The sequence below is a fragment of the Cornus florida genome, unplaced genomic scaffold, assembly GCF_030987335.1.
Source record: "Cornus florida cultivar Cherokee Brave unplaced genomic scaffold, ASM3098733v1 CherokeeBrave_3.0.0_Hap2_Chr09, whole genome shotgun sequence".
NCBI classification, from domain to species: Eukaryota; Viridiplantae; Streptophyta; class Magnoliopsida; order Cornales; family Cornaceae; genus Cornus; species Cornus florida.
Window position 1 is genome coordinate 74,265,305 of NW_026775579.1, and position 24,807 is coordinate 74,290,111.

Here is a 24,807-nt window from a genome sequence, read left to right on the forward strand (position 1 = left end):
TGAATGACTTGGTAAGGCTAATTCCAACTGTGAGACAATTGTTAGTCGGTATACTTATCTGAGTCCTTCTCACGATATGTCCTATCGCTTTGGCTGAAGAATGATCTCTTATAGCTGGTATCCTTTTCACTCCTAGTGAGAGAGGATGACCTCTTCTTGTCATCTCCTTTATTTCCCTTCTGTGCATTCATGGCATCTTCAGCGTTTATGTGTTTCTGTGCTCTGATCAACAACTCTGCCATGCTGGTGGGAGGTTCTTTAGATAAGGCGAATAAGAATCTGGAGGTTTGGAGTCTTCCTATGAAAGCGGTCAAAGCCATCTTATCGTCCACCTCTTCTACCTGCAACATATGTGTGTTGAATCCGGTGATGTATTCTCAGATCAACTCTCCCTTCTGTTGCTTCACAGTAAGCAGGTAGGTGGCTGGCCTCCTATGCCTTTGACCTGCAATAAAGTGGCTCACAAATTGCTTACTCAGTTCTTCGAAGGTGTTGATGGTTCATGGCTTCAGCTTGTTGAACTAAACTCTTGCCGATCCTTTAAGTGTAGTGAGAAAAGCTTAGCACATGATTTCATCTGGCACGGCGTGTAAATGCATAAGAGTTTGAAAGGTCTCCAGGTGATCGAGGGGATCTTTGGTCCCATCGAAGCTTTCGAAAGAGGGCATCCTGAACTTGCTAGGCAGGGGGCATTTCATAACGGCGGGGCTGAACGGTAAGTTGGTCCTCTGCACCAGGTCATCTATGGTGGCAGGACTTATCCCTTTCATAGTCTGCATTACATCTTCCATTTTTGCCTTGAGATCCTCGATCTGTAGGTCGAAATATGTAACTTTCTCTGTCTTTTCCTTATCACAGAAGATTGTGCCTGTTTGAGGCTGGGGATTTCGTTGAGGTGGGGAAGGAGGTTCTCTGTGTCGGTTTCCGACTTGGCTTTATTCTGCCTCGAACTTGTGAGGAGGATCGTTTTCTCGGTCCTCCTCGTATTGTCCCCCATCGTTCAGATGGGTAGGATATGGGTCAGACAACTCTTGTTGAGGTGGTGGTCCCGCTGAGATAAGATGTTGTAGGATCTCTGCATTTTGTTGGATCAACTGGTCCATACCCTTATTCAGAGTTTAGACCTGTAGTTCTAACGCTGCAAGCCGTTCCTGGTCATTCGGGACGTCTGGGTGTTCACCCGACCTTTCTCTTTGACTGGATCCCTGCAATAATATTTCTGTTCCAATTACCATACCAGACCGCAAGTGCATATACCTAACCGAGTAATTGATTTAAGGGAATCGTCGTTCCCACAAACGGCGCCAACTGTTGGGGAAGAAATCCACGCGGTCTGATACGACACCATTTTCCTACAAAGAAGAGAGTAGAAGATCGATGAATCTTGACGGCACCGGTGTGGTGCTTACCAAGAGCTCTCCGACAATCAAGTCAGTCATCGGAGGTCTAAAAGAAAGGCAGGGATTTAATAATCATTTTTTGTCGTACCTTTATTGACTAATAGGATCTCATTCTTATAACCGTTTTCCTTTCGTTCATTTGCGAGATCAGAGAAGATCCGTCTGTCGCCAGATTTGTCGGGGCTATGATTTACCCATTTAACTTCCTCAAATTGTGCCAAGGTTATTCTTACCCTGTTGAACCACGTCATCTTTCATTATCCTTGATAATGAAATATTATCATACATATCTAATGGAAATATTATCGTTCGAAAGTCAAAGAAGCATAGCAGCTGGTCAATACTTAGTTGCCTCTATCGTTAGGTCAAGGTAGGATAGGTTTGTTTTTCCCTATCAGAAAATATAGAAAAAAGCAAAGTATTGATATAGTCAGGGGAGGTGCCAATTAAGGCCTGGAGGGGGCACTTGGACCAAAGTACAACCAAAGAATTTATTAAAAACAAAAAAAAAAAAATGTAACCAGAGACTTTATGAAAATATTCAACCGTGTTACACTTGTTGAAATTCGATAATCAGATATATCTATGGAAGATAAGAGTTTAAAATTTCTTGTAAAGATTATATTATTTTGATGGAACAATAGAGTGTTCAACCAAACACTCGATCTCTACCTACAACAATACATTCTTTAGATGCAATGAAGTCCCATAACAATGCATGGGACTAAAATGTACTAAGACCAAAGTGTTCGTTGAATGTGTCCAGGTAATAGGTGATGTACATTTAGACCAATTAGTCAGGCATAATGTCACAAAGGTAGTTGGCCACTGGACAAAGAAATTGATTGAGTATATATGAACTGAGTATTAAAACCACCTAATTACTTAGGTTTTTAATCGAATAATGAAACATCTCACCCATTATAATTAGTATCAGAGCTAAATATAATTCTTGATACGATGTTATGTCAAATGTGCAGTTTCGAAGCGTCCGAATCTACCACCCAAATAGGCAAAATGGCCTGACGTGACAAGAGCATGCCTAATAATTTACCCTTGGGTTGGATCCCCTAAAATTATTATTTTTAGAATCATTAGTCTTTTCTTCCCAAAACCTCAAACCAAAGACTTTACACAACCATTATTCTTTTCGTCGGAAAACCTCAAACCAAAGACTCTACCCAAGAATGGGACCACATGGGTTCCATTTTTCACGAATGAATGAAAAATGTGATCTAGTAATTGTGAAGTGACCTTCAAGATGGTCATGAGTGTTGTCCCAAAGGTTTGGAAGAGACTCGTGGTCACTTTTTTGTGCACATTCTAGGCTCTCTTTGCTTATAGCATCTTTGCATAGGGCCTATGTAAGTGCAAAATTTCGCTCAACCAATAATAATTGAGAAAAATAAAACAACACACTCAAAAATAGTAAGAATAAATAAGAACAATGTATAGAGAAACGTAGAATTGCTTGATCCTTTTATTGGAGGCCTGGACCTCTATTTATACACAAAAGATTGGTTGAATTATGGTAGGACTCGCATTGCTTGTCCTCCAATTCTTTCCTTATAGAAATTCTTTACAAATAGAGCTCCTTCCTTTGTATAATTCTCCTTATGTAGTAGTTTCTTTCTTACTGTATCCTTCTTCTAATAGGAATAATTTCCTTTCAATGGAGTTGGGCCATAAGTAACCTGTGATACCCCCGAATTTCTGAATGCGGCTTGGCCAGGCCCACGCCCGAATACCCGAGGATATCAAAACAAATTGACAATAAACGAACACAGAGTACAAAAGAATAAAGAAGAATAAATAAAATGCTGACAAGAAACTAAAATGATAATCTAATAATAAACCTCATAATATATTTCCATTAATTAATAAACTCTTCTGATACAACTGATCCTCCAAAATACAACTCGGGAATCCATACTGTGTGGATCCCTAGAAAATCTAAACTAAACAAATGACAGTAATCTAAAACAGGAAACTGAATCATAAAGGAACTCCTATGTAGCATCGGAAGAATGAAGTCAACTGATCCTCGCACAGCACGAACAACCTCTACTCGTGATGAACACCTGAAAAATAATGGTGGGTCAGGCCCACAAACAAGTTCTACTCTATTACAGTCCAAGCAGAGATCCGATACACGTATACATCCTAGTCAATCCAACAGTAACTAGTAGTCCGTATATATATATATACACACTAAAGGAACCTCACTAGACTATAGGGTTGTCTCAACCTGAATAGTAAGCAACATGCAAAACGCACATATAGTGGGCATGAGTACCTAGACCTACCAGGGTACACAACTACACTATATCTAGCTACACATCCCTGGCGATATACGCGCCCTAACCATTGATCCTGAGACTCAAACTCATATCATGGCACCATACTTATATATATAAAATCTAGTAACCATCCTATCCAGTATAAATTAATCCTCCATAAGTCATTCAACTTGTTCAGCTGACCTGACTTGAATATAAGTAGAATTTAACATTTTAGTTAATCCATTCCCTTATATAATAAATTAATCATCCATAAGTCATTCAACTTGTTCAGCTGACCTGACTTAAATATAAGTAGGACTTAACATTTTAGTTAATTCATTCCCTTATATAAAATAGGTAGGACTTAACTAATAAGTTAATCCATCCCTAGAATGCCACCGTCCTATACCGGTGCATTAAACCACACAATCCAACAATTGATGTAATAATTAAGGAAATACATCAAACATTCCATAAATAACTATGATAAATATGATATCAAGTTCTCACATAATAGGAATGACTTATTATTTCTTTAAACTTCCTATATCATATGTCCTACACAAACTGAATCTTATACATGATGATATTTTATTATACCGTTAAATAAGGATTCTCCATATCCAATTCATCCTACACATTTAATCTCAATTGCTAAAATATTTTAAAAGATTAAATCCATTCGTTTGTTTAAAACATTCAAATAGCAAGTATCATTATGATTGAGTCTATTTAAATTTATTAAAACCCAAACCTAGTCCTTATTTAATGTTCAGGAATCTTAGGCATGTTTCTACGTTCCATCATTCCACAGATATGAAAAATACATAATTTAAACATGTAAAAATTCACATAAGAAATCAAATCAAAATCATGCATTTTATCAATTCATAACACAAGAACAGATTTGAACAAAATTCATAAAACCTATGTTCTAATCCAATTAAACATGCATAATTATTTAATTTTATGTGTTTAATAAATCCTAGAATTTCCTAGGCATGTACAGAAACACGAATCAAAGGGAAAGAGATAGAAGAAGAACTTGCCTTAAACTTTCGGATTGAAAGTTAAACTTCTTCTTCCTTGATCTTCTCTCTAAAGAGTTTTCTCTTCCTTCCTTCCTCTTTCTCCTTCTCTCTCTAACTCTCTCTCTCTAGAATATATTACGTGATATGTTTTCACTTCTTTTTCAACCTATAGTTGTGTATTTATAGGCTAAATAATAACTTTATTCCTTTTCCCAATCCAAGTCAACTTAATAAAGAAAAATAAAAAATGAAAATATTAAAAAAGGTAACTTAAAATATGTTACGTATATAATCTATGTATATCCTTATTAATTAAATAAAATATATACATTAGATTATTTAATAATACTAAAGTTACCATAATATTAAAAGGTAACTTAAAACATGTTACGTATATAATCTATCTATATCCTCATTAAATAAATAAAATATATACATCAGATTATTTATTTATACTAAAGTTACCATAATATTAAAAAGGTAACTTAAAACATGTTACGTATCATTATTATATAAATATATAAAATATATACATCAGATTATTTATTAATACTAAAGTTACTATAATATTAATAAATTACTTTCCTTTTTATATATATGTATATACATATATATCTATATATATACATATAGAACTATCTGTGGGTAATTATCCATACACATCTAACCTCCTATCCAAGTAGTCCATGAGACCCAATTAGTTAGCCCATTACCACTAACCATAACCATAAAATAAAATAAAATAAAACATTTAATCATTTAATTTACAATTAATTACAATTAATCAAATACATCATTTAAGCACACAATCTAATTAAACAAATAATACAAATAACACCTAGACAAAATACAAATAATACATAAATAAGTAGCCAATTAATCAAGTAACACTTAATTCAATTAAATACATAAACAGTTAGTCAAATAATCAATTAAACAATTAAAAAAATACAATAAAATAAATAAATAAATACCGAGACTATCCTTTTAAAATTAGGGGTATTACATAACCTGATCCATGTGACATTGCCAATAGGCTGGATCTCTTGTTTCGGGCTTGAGCAGTGCTGCAAAGATCAATTAGCTGTAACCTTAGGCTAGTGTCTTATGATTCTGGGCTGTCGACGAGCTTGGACTGGGCTTTATGCAGGATGGGCCTCTGACATTTGTGATGGGTATTTATGTTGCGATGACGTGTACAGTTCTCATTGGAGGGAGATTTTTCCCTCCACACTTTGCCCCCAATTCCTCTTTAATTGGATTACGGCTCCTAATTAAAGGGGAATTGAAGTTGTACAATTGCCACTTTCGCACGAGGCGTTTCCATTTGTGTCTATTGTTATTCTGACTCAAGGATTTCTTCAAGACTTGTTTTTGTTCTCAGTGTGCTTGTTCCGTCCCTCGCGTTCTTCACATTCCCATATCTCCAGGTTAGTTCTTCTTTTCCTTCTTCCAATCTTGCATACTTCGACTACTCCTGAACATATAGAAATCGCGGATTCTGAGTCCACGCCCTTGTTTTCCCCTAATCTCATTAGGGTTCCTCCTCTTAGGGTTTCGAACTTCCTTAAGTCTGTAAATGACTCGGTTAATCAGCCGGATGTTTCCCCAATGCAGGCTGAGACATCCACCTCTGGGTCGAACAATATTTTTACTAAGGAAGAAAGAAACGCAATTTTATCTGTTCGTCGTATTAAGTTTTCCATTGAATCTGTAATGGAAGATTTTGAGATTCTCGAGGGGGTAGAAATTGTAGAATACCCCAAGGGTGCCGATTTTTGTGCTGGCGAGGGCGTCGGAAAAGATGAGTTGCTCCTCTCTATTGGGCATCTCAATGCTCTTAGATTCCCCCTTCACCCTTTTTACCATTTAGTCTTTAACAAATTAGGGATTGCACCCCTACAAGTAAACCCTAACTTCCTTTGAATAATCTCGGCACTCTTCATTCGCCGATGGCTGGAGAGTCTTGACCTAACTCTGGCTGACTTGCTGATCACTTACACTATTTCTAAGCATGGAACCGAACCTGGTCGCTTTTATTTCACCTTTCCCTTGCACCAGAGGATATGTACAGACCTCCCTACTTCTGAAAAGAAGTGGAAAGAGAGGATGATAATTGTTAAAAGGAGATGGGCCGTACCTCAATCGAGCAAACTCCCAATCCCACACAAGTTCGGCAAGTTAGGTATAGAACGTCCCCCCTCTCTTCATGAAGATTATTCTGGCTGTTTCCCATGTCGAGTCTTATTCTTTCGGTATATTTATGAGTTTCTTGGTATTTTTTCAGTGACATTCCCCTCCTCTGCTGCTAAGAAGAGGTTTTCCTTCCTTGAAGAGCAGGTTTGGAAAGAGCCTCCTTCTGTTGAGGACTTGCTTACCTCCGCAAACCTTAAAGCAATCGCTTCCAGGGCCGTAGCTGCAGATCTCATGGACCTCTCACTTCCATCTTTCGATAGCTTCTCTATGACTGAGGAAGAAAAACAAAGGGCTGAAGCCTTAAAGAGAAAGGCTGCAGAGAATGCCCCATTGACTATATTGCGCTCAAATGAACAGGAGAAGGAGATTGATGAAATTCCTCTGCACAAGAAAGTGAGGTTGACTTCTTCTTCAACCACGAAATCTAAGAGTGCTTCCAACCCAAAAAGTAAAGGAAAGAAAGCTAAAGAGACTAATCCTGAAGAGGAGGTCAGAGCTTACGTCTTGGCTGAGGCTGGAGCACCTTGGACTCCTTCTTTCTCGAGGGCTGACAAATCAATCCCTATACCGGTGATTCTATGATCACTGATCCATCTGCGGCACTGGCTGTTGCTCAGGGAATGTGGCTCCCCAAAGATGAAGAGATTATTGGTAGGGGAGTAACTACTCCCTTCTGCCCCCGTTTGAGCCATAGAGGTTTGCTCATCCCTTCTTCTTCCATTTTTGTAATCATCTCGCCAATTTTCTTATATCGTTATTGTTTCTATCTGATGATGCAGGGCATGTATCATACCATGGCTCTTTGTACCACTGTTGAGGCTCAGTCTCTCTCCATTCAGAAGTTGGAGAAAGACCTCAGCAATTCTGAGAAGAAGACATCTCATGCCATTGTGAATGCACAAATTGCATATGAAGCTATGGATGTTTATAAGAAGCGTCTGGTTACTTCTGACGCGAAAGTGGAGTCGCTGGAGGTTAAGGTCCAGCGTTTGAATGATGCCCTTAGCACCTGCATCATTGCAGGGAGGCAGATGCAGGGGTGTTACTCCAGTTTAGTGCACTTGTCTAGCGCCAAGGCCTACAGGTTCGGCTTCAATCAAGGTTCAGGCAAGAAAACAATAGATCCCGAGGCCGAGGCTTTTGATACTCATATGGGGGTGTCTTTCCTCTATAATGAGGGTCCGAAGGCTCAGGAAGCTGAAATGCTCTTTGCCGAGATGGTGAAGGCTCATCCTGAAGTCCCTCTAGCTCCAAGTGCATCAACTCCTGTAGTTGCTCCTGGCCCTTCAATTCCTCCAACTTCAAGTCCAGCTGTGGTGGACGCTTTTGAATCTGCTCCGTTTGATCCAAAGAGGAAGTAGGATCATGTAATCTCGTTTTTTTTTTTTTTTTTTTTTTGTAATGAAACAATTTTTGGAATTTTGGAATGGTAGTTGTGGAATGATATAATTATGAATGATATAACTATGTTTCTTAGGCTGAGACGCCTTAATTTTGTTTCGATGGAATATTCTTGAATGCCTTTAATATTGTGCATACTTTGTTGAATGTGAATACTTTAAGGAAAGTACCCTGCGTGAGGGTTCCACATTGGATATAGTATAGTCCGAAGCAAAAATAAATAAGATGTAAAGAAGGGATCTCCCTTGACAGTTTACCTGATATCGGAGGGTTGTTTTTTCCTTCGGTGATTTAACCGTCAAGGGAAACCTTCTTGAAATAGATTTGTGTGGAGTAGATATGTATACACTTATTTCTTCTTGTATTTTTTCAACGTGGGACAGTCTTGTGGCTCATATTACTGAGCTTAGAGTCAGTGAGTATAACCTCAATAAGACCTCGGCATTGAGCCTAAAAGTAAGTTTTGTTGAACCGGACACTTAGGGTTCGAAGCGAATGAATTACTCCCCGGCGCTGAGCCTGAGGGGAGGTGTGCTGAACCGGACACTTAGGGTCCAAAGCGAATGGCTCCTCAGTAATGAGCCTGAGGAGGAGTTTGCTGGACCGGACACTTAGGGTCCGTAGCGAATGACTCCTCGGTGGTGAGCCTGAGGAGGAGTTTGCTAGACCGGACACTTAGGGTCCGTAGTGAATGGATTACTCCCCGGCGCTAAGCCTGAGGGGAGGTATGCTGAGCTGGACACTTAGGGTCCGAAGCGAATGAATTACTCCCTGGCACTGAGCCTGAGGGGAGGTGTGCTGAGACGGACACTTAGGGTCCGAAGCGAATGACTCCTCGACGATGAGCCTAAGGAGGAGTTTGCTGGACCGGACACTTAGGGCCCGTAGCGAATGGATTACTCCCTGGCGCTAAGCCTGAGGGGAAGTGTGCTGAGCCGGACACTTAGGGTTCGAAGCGAATGAATTACACCCCAGCACTGAGCCTGAAGGGAGGTATGTTGAGCTTGACACTTAGGGTCCGAAACAAATTACTTACTCCCCGGCGCTGAGCCTAAGGGGAGGTTTACTGAGCTGGACACTTAGGGTCCGAAGCGAATGACTTACTCCCCGGCGCCGAGCCTGAGGTTTGCTGAGCCGGACACTTAGGGTCCGAAGCGAATGACTTACTCCCGACGCTGAGGCTGAGGAGAAGTTTGCTGAGCCATTCATGTATATAACTGTTGTGTTCTTTTTTTTTATTTTTTTTTTTTTTTGGTAGGAAGCCGAAGATTAAAAAATGATAGGAGGCCAAGAAAGCGAGTAACAGTGACTGAGAAGTTTCCTATTTGTTTATTTTGGAGACTTTCTTCTACTGAGACTCCTTTCTTAGCTACCAAATGTAGTGGATTGCGCATATATCAACTGCATCCCTTTTCTACTTCTGTCCGATGTGGGACATAGATTAAACTTCGTCAAATATAGGTCAATAACTCCATATTTTCAAAAAGGTCAGTGTAAGGAATGCCTCTGGTATTGGGCTTGGCCGCCTTCAATACCAATGGGCCCTCCTTACACTGCACTCAACTATTTGAATATTCCTATATATAACAGAATGCAAAATGTACTTTCTTACCGATGTGGGATAGAAAGCTTTAAATAAAAAGATTCTTGACACCTTGGTTTAAGCATTGCTTCTTGGCATAAAAATTGCAAAATGCGTCTTTGCATATAAAAATTGCATAATGTGTATGCATAAAAATGCATAAAAATCGCATAATTGTAGGGTACTAGTATGGCCCCCATTTTTATAGAAAGAAAGAAATGAAAGTGAATGGCTTCCCACACCGAATATGACAGAAGCAACATAAAGAAATTGTCTGACTATGGGCGTAAGTAGCCTTATTTGTGAAGAAATTCTTGTAAAATTGACAAACTTATCTCATGGTAGTACCTTTTAATGTGTATCGCATTCCAAGGACGTGCAATGGGACGCTCGTCAGCTTCGGCTAAACGGTATGCTCCCCTCCCCACTACTTTGGTAACCCTATAGGGTCCGATCCAATTAGGTTCCAGTTTATTTACATGAGTTGTCTCTTACTTCAAAACCCAATCACCTACCACAAAGCTCCTGAGTCTGACCCGCTTGTTATAGCTGCTCCACAACTGTTGCTGATATGAAGCAAGCCTAATTGCTGCAGCATCCCTCTTCTAGTCCAGGAGATCGAGGCTATGTTCAAGCTGCTGCTCATTGTTTCTGTCAAGTAACAAGAATGTCAAAAGGGTTGGAACTGTCGCCTCGGTTAGGATCACAGCTTCGAATTCATAAGCCATGGCAAATGGACTTTCCCCCGTGGGCCGCCGTGGAGTGGTTCGATACGCCCAAAGCACCTGAGGGAGATTCTTGTACCATTTTGTTTTGAGTTTCTCCAACTTCTTCTTTAAACAACTGAAAGTGGTTCGGTTAGTTATTTCGGCCTGTCCATTCCCTTATGGATGACTGACTGTAGCTAGCTTATGTACAATTCCATGTTCGGCGAAAAATTTTCTTGTACTCTTATTGTCGAGGTTCTTACCATTGTCCATCATAATGACTTTTGGTACCCCAAACCGGCAAATGATGTTGTTCCTAAGGAAACTTTTTACCTGCTCATGGGTCACACTTGAGTAAACCTCGGCTTCCACCCATTTTGTGAAGTAGTCTGTAGCTAGCAGCACGTATTCCTTTTCTTCCATGGTCTTGGGTAAAAGGCCCACCATATCAATCCCCCATTGTGCGAACAGCCATGGATTTGCCATTAAGTGCAAATCTTTGGCAGGTTAATGCTTCATTGGACAGTGGCACTGACACTTATCACATCTCCGAGCGTGCTCTTCAGTATTTCAGGCTAAGTACGGCCAGAAGTAGCCTTGAGGTAGAACCTTATCTGCGAAGGATCTGCCCCCAGAGTGGTTGCCACAATCTCCATCATGAATTTGTTTCAACACCACATGAGCCTCAGTAAGGCTTAAACATTTCAGGTAAGGATCTGAAAATGACTTCCGGTATAACTGGTTGTTGATGATGGCATATTTAATTGCAGTGAGTCTGAGCTTCCGCGCCTCAGTTTTTCGGTTTGGAAGAGTCCCATGCTTGAGGTAGGCTTCCAATGGATCAATCCAACATGGTTCTCGCGGAATAACTGGAATCACCATTACTTTTTGCTGAGGGTTGATACTGGGTTCGTCCAGGATGTCAATTGGCACAATCCGAGTCAGATCTTCATTTGAGGATGACACTGCTGTGGCCAATTCTTCTGCTTCAGCATTCTCAACATGAGGTACCTGGTGGAATTTGACTTGATCGAATCCTCGTATAACATTCTCCACAGCTTCTTTGTATGCTTTCATCCTTTCCTCTTTGGGATGATACTGACATGTCACTTAATTTATAATAAGCTGTGAGTCATTAAAAACTTTTTAACACCGTACCTGAAGGCTGCTGGCCAATCGAAGACCAGCAAGTAACACCTTATATTCAGCCTCATTGTTAGTAGTAGGGAAATTCAAACAAATGGACTGCTGCAACTTGGTGCCTTTAGGTGTTGATATAACAACCCCAACTCCTGCACTTGTTTGGTTTGAGGAGCCATCGACCCGAAGCTCCCACTGTGGTTCAGGGAGTTCTGGTTCTTCGGGAGTGTCCTCGTATTCTAGGAGAAAGTCTGCTAAGGCTTGTCCCTTGTGCGACACCTTCGGCTCATTGGTTATGTCGAAGGAACTGAGCTCGATGGCCCATTTGGTAATTCTTCCAGACAGATCCGGCTTAGAGAGTATACCCCGTATAAGATAGTTGGTGAGTACCACAATGCTATGAGATTCAAAATAATGCCGAAGCTTCCTCTTGGCATAAACCAAGGCTAGGATGATTTTCTCCGCTTTGCTATACTGTGTCTCCGCATCTGTCATTGTCTTACTTGTGTAGAAGACTAGGTGTTGATTATTTCCTTCCTCTCTAATTAACGCTGCACTTGTCGCTATGCTAGAAATTGCTAAGTACATAATAAGAACTTCTCCGGGTTTTGGAGCGGATAGAATTGGAGGTTCGGCCATATAACATTTCAACCGATTGAGGGTCACCTATTACTGAGGTCCCCACATATCCTTATTCTTAGATCTTATGGCATCAAAGAATGGTTTTCACTTATCTGATAATTGGGATATAAACCGGCTGAGAACTGCGATCCGACCGGTAAGAACTTGCACCTCCCTACGATTTTTTGGTTCCTAATTCTGCATGAGGGCCTTAGCCTGAGCCGGGCTTACCTCTATCCCTCTTTTATTCACTATATAGCCGAGGAATTGACCTGATGATACTGCAAAGGAACACTTGGAAGGATTCAGCTTCATGTTGTACTTCTTCAGAGTATTGAAAACTTCCTGGAGGTGCTTTAGATGGTCTTCCTTCTTCACACTTTTGACCACCATGTCATCTATGTATGCTTCAACCGTCTTCCCTAACAAATTGTCGAAGATCTTATTAACAAGGCGTTGATAAGTGGCCCCAACGTTCTTCAGCCCGAATGACCCTGTAACAATAAGTCCCCTTTTCTATAATGAAAGCAGTTTTCTCTTCATCTTCTGGATTCATAGGAATCTGATTGTATCCCGAGTACGCATCGAGGAATGTCAGCCTCTCGTAGCCAGTAGTAGCATCAACCATCTGATCTATCTTTGGCAGATGGAAGCTATCTTTAGGGCAGGCTTTGTTAAGGTTGGTATAGTCTATACAAACCCTCCACTTTCCATTCTTCTTTTGTACGACCACCACGTTTGATAACCATTATAGATATTGCACCTCTCGGATGAAACCTGCTTGCAACAGCTTGTTTACTTCTTCAGCTAAAATGTGATTGCGTTCAGGGGCGAACCTTCGGTGTTTCTGCTTAACTGGTTTGAACTCCGGTTCCACCTTCAGGTTATGGCAGGAGACTAAAGGGTCGATCCCTACCATGTCCGAATGATCCCAGGCAAAATCATCTGTATTACTACGAATGATATCAATTAATGCTTCCTTTTCTTCGGATGTGGAAGAAGAGCCTAAATAAGTGACCTTCTAGGGGTCACTAAGGATAACTTCTATGGCTTTGAGGATCTCCTCGGTAGGCTTCGTAGCTTCTTCTTCCTCTTCTACCTTAAGATACTTGGGCAGAGGGCTCTGTAATTGCTATCTGGGTATATCTCTAGGAGTCACGCCTAATTGAGGCTGTCTAGACACGTTCTTTGCTTCAGCCTGTGTCAGCATATAGCATTCCTTCGCAGCGACTTGATTGCCCCATAGGTTAACAACCTCTTTTCCGTCCGGAGATAAGCACCGCATCACCTGATGAAGGGTGGATGGAACTCCTTTCATTCAGTGTATCTAGCCTCTTCCCATGATGAGATTATAGGAAGGGTGGATCTCTGTAAAGACAAAGTTCTCCTTCAGAGTCCTCTTCGCCACAGTTATGGATTAGTTTATTACCCTAAGGGGATCGATTCTTGTGCCATCGAACCCCATCAATGGGCTGGAGGTAGGTCGAATAGATGATGACGGGATCTCTAGCTGCTCAAAGACCGCCTTTGTGATGATGTTGGCGCTACTCCCTGGGTCTATCAAAACCCTCTTGATCATGCAATTTGCCACTAAAAAACTGATGAACAATGGATCCTCGTGGGGCAGTTGAACTCTGGATAGGTCGTTATCGCCGAATCCAATACTGATGCTACCCGAAGCGATAGCATTGACCGAGGATATCTTCCTGAGCTTATGGGCTGCCCTCAATCTGGATCTGTATACCTCCTCGGACTCTTGATCATCTTCAGATCTGCTATGTATTGCATGAATGACCTTTACTTGAGTACATTCTACCTTGTAAGGATAGACCTCGCGGGGTTTCACATACTCCTTCGTCATGAGGTAATCTGCCAACTCACCTCTGGCTATCATATTTTCCACTTGTCGCCTAAAGGATCTGAAATCATTGGTTGAATGCCCATAATCTCGATGATAAGCGCAATGCTTGCTTTTGTCCCTCTGCTCCAAGGGTTGCTTGCGGGGCTGTGAATCTCATCTTATTCTCTTGGAAGAGCAGAGCCAAGGTAGTTCGGAGAGGTGTAAACCCTTCCTCCATCATTTGCCTCTTCTCAGGTGCCTGGGTGATCGGCGTTGAGGCGTTGGCTTTTATGAATTTTTGAATTTGGAATTCTCTCTCGAAGCTTGTTCTCCACTGTCAAGAGGGTGGCGTGCTGCGCTCGGTGGGCTACATTTTCCTCGAGCCGGATGTAGATCTGGGCCCTGGCATTGAGAGTCTGCATATCGGGAGGAGAATATTTGACCAAGGAAGTATGAAACTTCGTCCCCTGAATCATTGCAAGTTTAAATGTTTCTATAGTAGTCGCGGGATGACAGTCTACTATTTCCGAGGCTTCCATGTTGAATCTAGGTAAGAAATCCTGCAGTGTTTCCCCTTTCTTTTGCCTTACGGTGAAGAGGCTAGCAATACTCTTCTTTTGCTTCTTATTTCCGCAGTATTGTGCTAGGAACATGGTACACAGAGTTATGTAATCCGGGATGGACTTGTGTGGCCTATTCCTGAACCACTTTAGTGCTGCTCCTGTCAAACTGGTAGGAAACACTTTACACATCCAAGGGTCATTTCAGTCGTCCAAAGCCATCTTTTGGGCGTAATGATCTAGGTGCCGAGAAGGATCTCCCGTACCGTCAAACTGAGTAAAAGAATGCATGGTAAATTTTTTGGGCCTCTCAACTATATACACATCGTCAGTGAAAGGAGTTTTCACCAGGGAGTTTTTATGCTCTCTGGCCATCTCAGCGGGTGTCTGAATCTTCAGGAGTCTTTTTTCATCAAAGGCATCCTGAACACCTGCACCATCTGGAATTCCATTGGACCACACCATGAGCTTATGGCTAGACTCGACTTACTCGTCCTGCATACGACAAGGGATGTTGTCTGAAGCGACGGCCTCGGACCTTGCCCTCTGCTATTGCTGAACGTCGTTTGGCTGAGCCTCGTTGGGTTGTGCCCCATTAGGTGGAAGCCCGTTAACTGGAGGAATATTCTGATTAGGGGGTGCCGTCGTATCACCTGGTGGTGGCGGTGGTGCCAACTGAGCCATCGCCATTTGCAGAGTGTTATTCTGCTGTTGAAGCAAGGCGATCTGAGCCACGCTAGCTTCGTTTGCTTGACGAAGTACATCAAACTGGTGTAGAAACTCTTCACGCATCTTCTGCATCAACTCCGTCTGTTGATTTTTTGACGATCCTCCGTTCGACATTCCGGATGGTAGTTGCAGGATTCACTCGAAATAAGAGTGGGAATATATTTGCACACGCTTCCCACAGACGGTGCCAAAGTGTAAGTGCAAAATTTCGCCCAACCAATAATGATTGAGAAAAATAAAACAACACATTCAAAAACAGTAAGAATAAATAAGAACAGTGTATAGAGAAGCGTAGAATTGTTTGATCCTTTTATTGGAGGTCTGGGCCTCTATTTATACACAAAAGATTGGTTGAATTACGGTAGGACTCGCATTGCTTGTCCTCCAATTCTTTCCTTACAGAAATTCTTTACAAATAGAGCTCCTTCTTTTGTATAATTCTCCTTGTGTAGTAGTTTCTTTCTTTGCTGTATCCTTCTTCTAATAGGACTAATTTCCTTTCAATAGAGTTGGGCCATAAGTAACCTGATCCATGTGACATTGCCAATGGGCTGGATCTCTTGTTTCGGGCTTAAACAATGGTGCAAAGATCAATTAGCTGTAACCTTGGGCTAGTGTCTTATGATTCTGGGCTGCCGACGAGCTTGGACTGGGCTTTGTGCAGGATAGGCCTCTGACATTTGTGATGGGTATTTATGTTGCGATGACGTGTACAGTTCTCATTGGAGGGAGATTTTTCCTTCCACAACCTACTTTCAGCAACATTCCTAATCCTGTGGGCGATCAGAATTGGTAGAAGTAACACCCAATTGGTGGTTATCTGCATCATATTGATCATGTATGTTTTAGGGCTTTTGTATATGACCATCGTTTGGCAGTTGGCTAGCGCAGTGTCAGTGTTAGAAGAGTCCTATGGATTTAAGGCCATGGTCAAGAGCAAAAACCTCATAAAAGGTAAGATTTGGGTGGCCATCGTTATCTTTTCGATGTTAAATTCTCATCCTTAGGTATATATACAATTTTTGAAAAGTTTGTTGTGCATGGAGAGTCACTAAGTTTGTTGTATAAGGTTGTATTTGGGGGGGGTTCTGTTTGTCATTTTATACCATATTGTTTCTTTTCGGGTTGATCAACCAAACTATTATCTACTTTGTTTGCAAAGTCATACCATCATGAAAATATTGATAAGTTAACCCTCTCGGATCACTTGGAGGTTTATCTTGGACAGTATGCTCCTTTGAAGGAGGCCGATGCTCAGCTAGGGCAATTCCTTGTTTGATTGACTTATATGTATTTTGCGAAAAACAAAGTTAGTAATATATATATATATATATATATATATATATATTCTTTTTAATGATCAGGGTTGTTGTATACATAAATTACATTCGTACTGAATAATTAACATTTTCAAATATTTAGATTTGACCTTTTTCATTTTTGTTGTTCTCCTTTCAATTGCTACTATATATGTGGTGTTTGTATTGGAAAAGCAAATAAAAGAGACAACACACAAAACACATATGATGTGAAAGTTGAAACCAATAAAATAAAGCCCCTTCAAACAGAAATAGTGAAGCCAATTGTCCGAATGAATTTAGCCAATTGGATTATGATATGGGTTAAAGCTCATTTTTTAATGATCAGGGTTGTTGTATATATAAATTACATTTGGACTGACTAATTAACATTTTCAAATATTTAGATTTGACCTTTTTCGTTTTTGTTGTTCTCCTTTCAATTGCTACTATATATATGGTGTTTGTATTGGAAAAGCAAATAAAAGAGACAACACACAAAACACATATGCTGTGAAAGTTGAAACCAATAAAATAAAGCCCCTTCAAACAGAAATAGTGAAGCCAATTGTCCGAATGAATTTAGCCAATTGGATTATGATATGGGTTAAAGCTCATTGTTGTTTAGGTTTTGCTTGACCACAGTAGGTTCTTACCTTTAGCCAGCTTTGTCTACCATGTGTGGTGGAAGGAGAGGAACAACCATCTTTCGAAACAAATCTTCACCTCCATTGAAAACCTTGAATATCATTGTTGACTCAATTCGACTACGTTGTTGTTATTGTTTTTTTTTTTTTTTTTTTTTTTAATCGGGATTATCCGGGTTTTGCGGTGACTAAACTATGAGATTCGTGTAAGTCATCTCTACACACGGATAGGGTAAAGTCAGACTATGTCTGCAAGTGTGGTCCATAAAAAATTGTTTGCATCTAAGATGAATTAATTATGAGACCTAATGTTTCATGAGACTCCACAATCTATGTCTTTTTTAACTAGGCCAACCTTTTAGGAGTTTTTTTTATTTATTTATTGAGATCTGATCATTACTTTCAATTCGTGCATGAGAGTTAACAGTAAGTGGGGATTAGAGGGAAGAAGATTCACACTTAAAATCATAAGGGGATGAAACTTAAGACTTGACCCTTTAATTCGATTCAGGTTATTTTGCATCAAACGTTGCAAATGCCCAATGGCTGAAACCATGGCCTCTGAATGAAATTTTCCAACATCCTTCTTGGATTCGAGACAAAATCTCTTTTTCTCCTTCACCTAATCATGAATATAACTATGCACACTACCTAAACATGGAAAACATGGAAATAGTAAAACAATGTAAAATTTTCTATGAGCAAATAGTATTAAAGAGAAAGGAAAATTTTCATATCATCATTTAGATCAACATCAATAGCAACAATTATACGAAAATATTAAAAACATCTTTCTCGTATCAAAATTATATCCATTAGAGTTTTACTTGAAGTACTTGAAATTTTAATTAATTACATTTGTTAGATCTTAATTTGAGAACATGTAAATACTTTTTTTTAACCCTCATGTTGTGGTAAAAAAATAAAAAAAGTAAATATGTCCGGACACAATTGTATGAGTTCTTACGTGTGATATTTTCATAAGTTATAAAATAATATGGAATTGATAATAATTAGTTGTTTAATATAAATATAATAATGTATTATATATTTTTAAAAATATAACACATAACCATTAATGTTAATATGGACATGTGAAATAAATCATTGCATTGTTTCTCAAATATAGTGTTCTTGATTCAGTAATTAAAAATATATTTACAAATACTTGTGGTTGGCAAAAAAAAAAGATAAATAATATAAAAGGTGATGTAAGAAGCTTATGATCGTAAAAATATAAAATTAAAGGTCAAGGAAAAAAATTAAAAGAAAAACTTCTTCTAATATTCGAATCAATGAAACCAACTTGATAAAAAAATACCGTGTGTTTATACTCCACTTTGCTTCTTTAAAGACTCGAATTTTCACTGTTTATTTTGGAGATAGAAGAGATATCACTAAGTCACAAAGACCCTTAATAAGAACAAACCAACTTGATATAGCAACAAAGGAGATACTGCCATTAGAGTAATAAAAAATTAGAACATGGACATGCCAGATTAAAGAAAAAAAAAAAAAAAAAAAAAATCACACATGTATATATATATATATATATATAGAGAGAGAGAGAGAGAGAAATCACACATGTATATATATATATATATAGAGAGAGAGAGAGAGAGAGAGAGAGAGAGAGAGAGTAAATACACATCTTAGGCCAACCACAACAGCTTTTGTAAAATTTTGCTCTATAAATTAGCCACCTTAACTTTTCCAAAAATCATATCAGTTTTTTTAAGATCCACGTAGGCAACTTCTGCTCTCTAAATTTTGATGTTGCAACAGTCTCTTTGACTTTTTGCTCTTGAAAAATAATAATTTTTTTTTTTTAACCAACGATTATATTTTAACGACTATCACGCAAGTACCAATCATTTTTTTTTTTTTTCCTTTTACCAACGCCTATATTTTGTATCAGCCAAACAGTGTTTTAACGATTACATTAGCACATTTAAATAAAATAAAAAAAAAGTAAAAAAAAAAAAAAATTATTTTTTAGAAAAACAAATAAAGAAAAAGGAATGCACCCCCAACAAATGTGTGAAACAAACAATTGTACATATGGTACATGACTTCAAATAAAAAAACATAGAAAAAAAAGGCTTTCATTGCTTGCCATGCCCCTTGCTAAATACGACGAGGCCTTTAACAATCGCAAGAACGGGCCCACCATAGGCGCTGCACAACCGAACTCATCCCTTCTCACCAAAGAAGGCCTTTGGCGTTACCACTGCAGATGACCTTAACGACACAAATACAATCCATTGCCTCTTCTACACCTCTCCGTATGATTATGCATATATATAATTAATTTGTGTAAAACTTGTGTATATAAATAATTAGTTTGTATTTAATAAAAAAGAAGGAACTACAAAGAAAAATTATAATAAAAAAACATTTAATTGGAACCAATAATCACCTACACATAACTAATATATTAAGAAGAAAAAAAAAAAGTCAAATCGAACCTTTGTGTAAAGCATGACCTTCAATTAAGCATAATAGAGAAAAACCCAGAAACTCCGTCGCGAAACTAACGAAGAAAAATCCTAACAATAAAAGACTTTGCTTATTAGTATATTTTATTATACTACTTATAAATTAACGATTTAAAACAGCTCAACACCACCTTGTACTTTTAATAATAGTATATATATATTTACATGTATTGGGTAAATTAGTACCCCGCCCAAAAAAAAAAAAATTAAGATAAATATTGGGTACACAACTGCATAGTGTTGTGATTTTTACCTTATAGTTAACTATGAGAGGGCAGCTTTGGATATACAACTGCATAGATTTACTTTATGCTATGTTTAGTTGTATGGAATTGATTTGTTGAATTGAAATTAGAGAAATTTTAGTTCAAAACTTTTAGTATGCTATATATGGAATTTATGAATTGAAATTGAAATTGAAATTGAAATTAAAATTAAAAAAAATTTAGTTCAAAACTTTTATTATATTATGCATGGAATTGATCTATTGAAATTAAAATTAAAGAAAATTTATGTGATGTATAATCTTAGTAAAGAAAAGTGAGGACAAGTTACTATAATGACAAAAGAATGGGTGCGTGACTTTGTTAGTTGTCCACTCATCCTCGTCATCTTAATCACATATTTAAAGAAGTCTGTAATATGAACTCTCTTTCAACTATTTTTTTATTACATGTCAATTTATTTAATATTTAATTTTTTAAAAATTGTTTTTCATAATCGCATATCACACTTCATTTAAAGTCCATCAATTTGTATTTATGTGATAGAAGGATAATGTCATTGATCACGTGAACTAACTCTGTAACCCTCAATCATTTTCTATTCCATATTTCCTGAAAATGGGACCAATCACTCTTATAAAATCAAGGCCGTTAAGTATTGTTGTTGACTAAAAAACTAATAGTACCCTTCCAATTAAACCTTCCATGTTCAGACCAATCTACCTTTATGCCCTTTTCTTCTCCATAGATAATTACTGTGACAAACATATGAAATATATATAATACAAACTCACACTTCACATTTATTTCAAAAGTGTAAACTCCATTTTTAAGATGTAATTACATCATTTCCGTTATTAAAGGTACAGTAGAGTGCGAGATGAAGTAAGTATTACATTCTTCAATAAAAATTCAAAGAATAACATATTGAAAAATCCTCTTAATTATGCTTAAAAAATACATATATTGTTATACTATATATGGCGTGCTTAAATGAGTATTGTTTTTTTTTTTTTTTCTAATGAGAAAAACATAATAAAATAAAACATTTTCTCTCTTTTTTTTATTTATTTAATGACAAATTAAGAAAGAGGAGACCCAAATACAAATACACTCGTTCGAAAAGTTGAGCGGTAGAAAATGCCCATCCATTTTTCTCTCTTACACAATTATATATATGTACTTAAAATTTTAAAAGTAACCAAACAAAAATTAAGGAGACAATGAGTTTAGTAGTCTATTTAAAAACAAAGGGCAATTTTATATATAAAAGTCCAACCTTATGTCCTATGCTTCTTCCTAGAAACCAATCATCCAAATCCTCCATCTCCATATTTAATCTTCCCCTCTTCAGCCTTCACCTCCCCATCTCTCATCCATTGAAAAAAAAAAAGAAAAAAAAGAAAAGGATGGACAGAGAACAAGAAGAAATGCAATTCCTAGGCCCTTTTGGCATCTGCAGAGAAGCCTACAAGATCATCATCTCATGGAGGAAGATCTTCACCAAAATCACTCTAGCTTTGATCCTCCCACTCTCCTTCATCCTCCTAGCTCACATCAAATTCTCTGAATTACTCACATCTAGGATCATACACAACCAAGCCATGTTAGGAGAAGCACAAATCGGCACGCAGAGGTACAACAAGCTCTCCCCTCTCATATCATCCGAACACACTACCTATTGGCTATTCCAACTTGGATATATCATCTCACTCTTCATCTTCTCCTTCCTCTCCACTTCTGCTGTGGTCTACACCATTGCATGCATTTACACGGGTCGCGAAGTGACCTTCAAGAAGGTCATGAGTGTCGTCCCAAAGGTTTGGAAGAGACTCGTGCTCACTTTCTTGTCCACGGTCTTGGCTTTCTTTGCTTATTCCCTAGTTTTCACAATAATCACAATCTTATGTGCATTCTTATGGGCACACACAGCTGGTACTGCTAGTGTTAGTATAAGTCTTCATACCACTGTGGTGATTTTCTTCATTATACTGATCATATATGGTTTAGGGGCTTTGTATATGATCATTATTTGGCAGTTGGCTAGCGCGGTGTCTGTGTTAGAAGACTCCTATGGGTTTAAGGCCCTGGTGAAGAGCAAGAACCTCATAAAAGGAAAGATGTGGGTGGCTTTAATTATCTTTTTGATGTTAAATTTCTCATCCTTTGTTATATATACACCTTTTCAAAAGTTTGTTGTCCATGGAGAGTCCCAAAGTTTGTTGTATAAGGTTGGATTTGGGATGTTGTTTTTGTCATTGCAATCCATGTTGTGTCTTTTCGGGTTGATCGTCCAAACTGTTATCTACTTTGTGTGCAAGTCATACCACCATGAAAATATTAATAAGTCGGTCCTCTCGGATCACTTGGAAGTTTATCATGGAGAGTATGCTCCTTTGAAGAAAACGGATGTTCCGCTAGGGCAATTCCAAGTTTGATCAGCGCATATATATGTTTGGTTAAAAAGTTTGTAATAGTTGATGTTTATGGGTTGTAATGTATCAATTACAATATTTGTACTTTATTTTACATGGTTTATAAACATTTTCAACCACTTAGATTTGGCCCTTTAATTTTTGTCATTCTCCTTCTAATTGCTGCTTTCTTTTATATATATATACACCTTTTGTTGGAAAAGGAAATGAAAGAAAGACACACATACACAACACATGCATATGATCAATTGAAAGTTGAAACTAATAAAATAAAGCCCCCTTCTAATAGAAATGGAGAATCCAATATTATGAATGAATATAATTGAGCCAATTGGATTTTGACATTATTGTTTAGGGTCTTGCTTCACCAAACTTCTTACTTTCACTTTTATGTATGGGATAAAAAATACAAGGATATAATAATATTGGAGTATATTTTTGTCTGAATAAAGTTTGGATCTGTGAGGAGACCACAGTTGCATTATGGAGTAGTTTGACATACAATAAACCACACTACATGCGATAAATCACATAACATCATGTGGATTTATCATTAGACTCGGTGTCATTACTAGAAAAAAAAATATTTCAAATATTTTCTAGTTGCTAGGATCCTGGGAGTAACCTTGTATTTTTTATATCCTTGTATTTTTTATCCCATACATGTGGATTTACCGTTCTGGATGATGTTGGGTTTGGTTTCAATGTTTCTGGGTTCTTCCTTGTGTTCATGGCCTTGGGCCTTGCTGTTGTAGCATAATCTTTGGGCCGCCTGTTGTTGGGCTGATTGGGCTTAAAGGCCATGTACATTCTCATACACATATAATATTATTGCTTAAACATTATAAAAAAAATATGGCCCTAGTAGAGTTCTAAGTCAACCACCACTCTCAATAAAGAAGAAATCATATCATTGGGCTAGAGGCCCTTTGGTAAGACCCTTAATCAAACTCATCAAAGCAACCAACCCTAACATGAGCCCAGTCTCCAAAGAGCCCACACCAACCCAAAACCCCAGCCCAGACAACTCTTAAAGGCAAATATACATAATAAATAAATAAATAGTGAAAAACAACACAAGTGACAGTTAAAATACTTTTTTTCTCCCCCCACAGAGCTTTGACGAAGCAGTTGTGAACTGGAAAAGCCAAATGAATCTGGCGTATAAAAAAAAATATTAGTTACAGAGATGTCAAGTACCACACTTATGAATTCTATTATTCAGCAGCCTCCACTATTGATTAAGTCAATTAGTCAAAGTCATAACAAGACTTAACGGCAGACACTGACGGAATGGATAATTGAATTAGAGGGGAGTCTTTCAACAATAATAATATATAATGGAGTATAATTAGAAATTAAGTGGGGGTATTTTTTAGATTTTTTTTTTTTAAAAAAGTAGGAATAGTTTTAAGATTTTTACAAAATTTATAAATAATTTTGTAAAAATATATATGTATATATATATATAATGAGAATATTTTAGTGTGTATTTTAGTTTGTCCCAACCTCTTGCTGCACCCATCTTCTTTTTTATTTTCTCTACCCTTTCTTTCTGGATTTGATTACCCGTTAAAGATTTCAGGCTAAGGCTTTTTGTTGAAAGAAAGGTGAAAAGAAACATAATGCTATATAAACATTAAACAAGCATGTCCTGCCAATGACGGACCCAGAAAATTTGGTGAGGGGGGGCGAATTTTTAATTTGTGGGTACAAAATTATATGATGGGTTTATTTTTGTAATTTTAGTAGGGTTTTTTTCATAAATTTTTAAAAAATTTAAGTATAAAATGAAAAAAAAAAAATCAGTGGGGCAAATTATAATTATAGTGGGGCATCTTCATAAATTATCAAAATTTGAAGTATAAAATGCTAAAAAAAAAAAAAGAATCCAGTGGGGGCGAATTGTAATTTTAGGGGGGGCATTTTCATAAATTTTAAAAACATTAGGGTATAAAATGAAAATATTAAAAATTCAGGGGGGGCATCTGCCCCCCCTAGTCCCCTGCTGGGTCCGTCCCTGTGTCCTGCAATCAATCTACACATAGCATATATAGAAAATATAGAAAAAAGCAAAGTAGCATTGATATAGCGAGGGGAGGGGCCCATTAAGGCCTGGAGGGGGCACTTGGACCAAAGTATTTAACCAAAGAAATTATCAAAAAAAAAAAATTGTTAGTGGAGACTTTACAAAAGGATTGAACCATGTTACACTT

The 24,807-nt window shown here is 38.0% G+C and overlaps 1 protein-coding gene across 1 annotated transcript; it reads left to right on the top strand.

Annotated features, from left to right (window-relative positions):
• The first annotated feature begins 21,525 nt into the window (after positions 1 to 21,525).
• Positions 21,526 to 22,714, top strand: LOC132274426 (uncharacterized). Its single transcript, XM_059775700.1, has one exon. The coding sequence runs from the start codon at positions 21,566 to 21,568 to the stop codon at positions 22,592 to 22,594; it is 1,029 nt and encodes a 342-aa protein (XP_059631683.1). The 5' UTR covers positions 21,526 to 21,565; the 3' UTR covers positions 22,595 to 22,714.
• The last annotated feature ends 2,093 nt before the right edge of the window (positions 22,715 to 24,807 follow it).

Excerpts from the sequence above, each read along its gene's own strand:
- LOC132274426 (XM_059775700.1), top strand. The coding sequence starts at position 21,566 with ATGGACAGAGAACAAGAAGAAATGCAATTCCTAGGCCCTTTTGGCATC.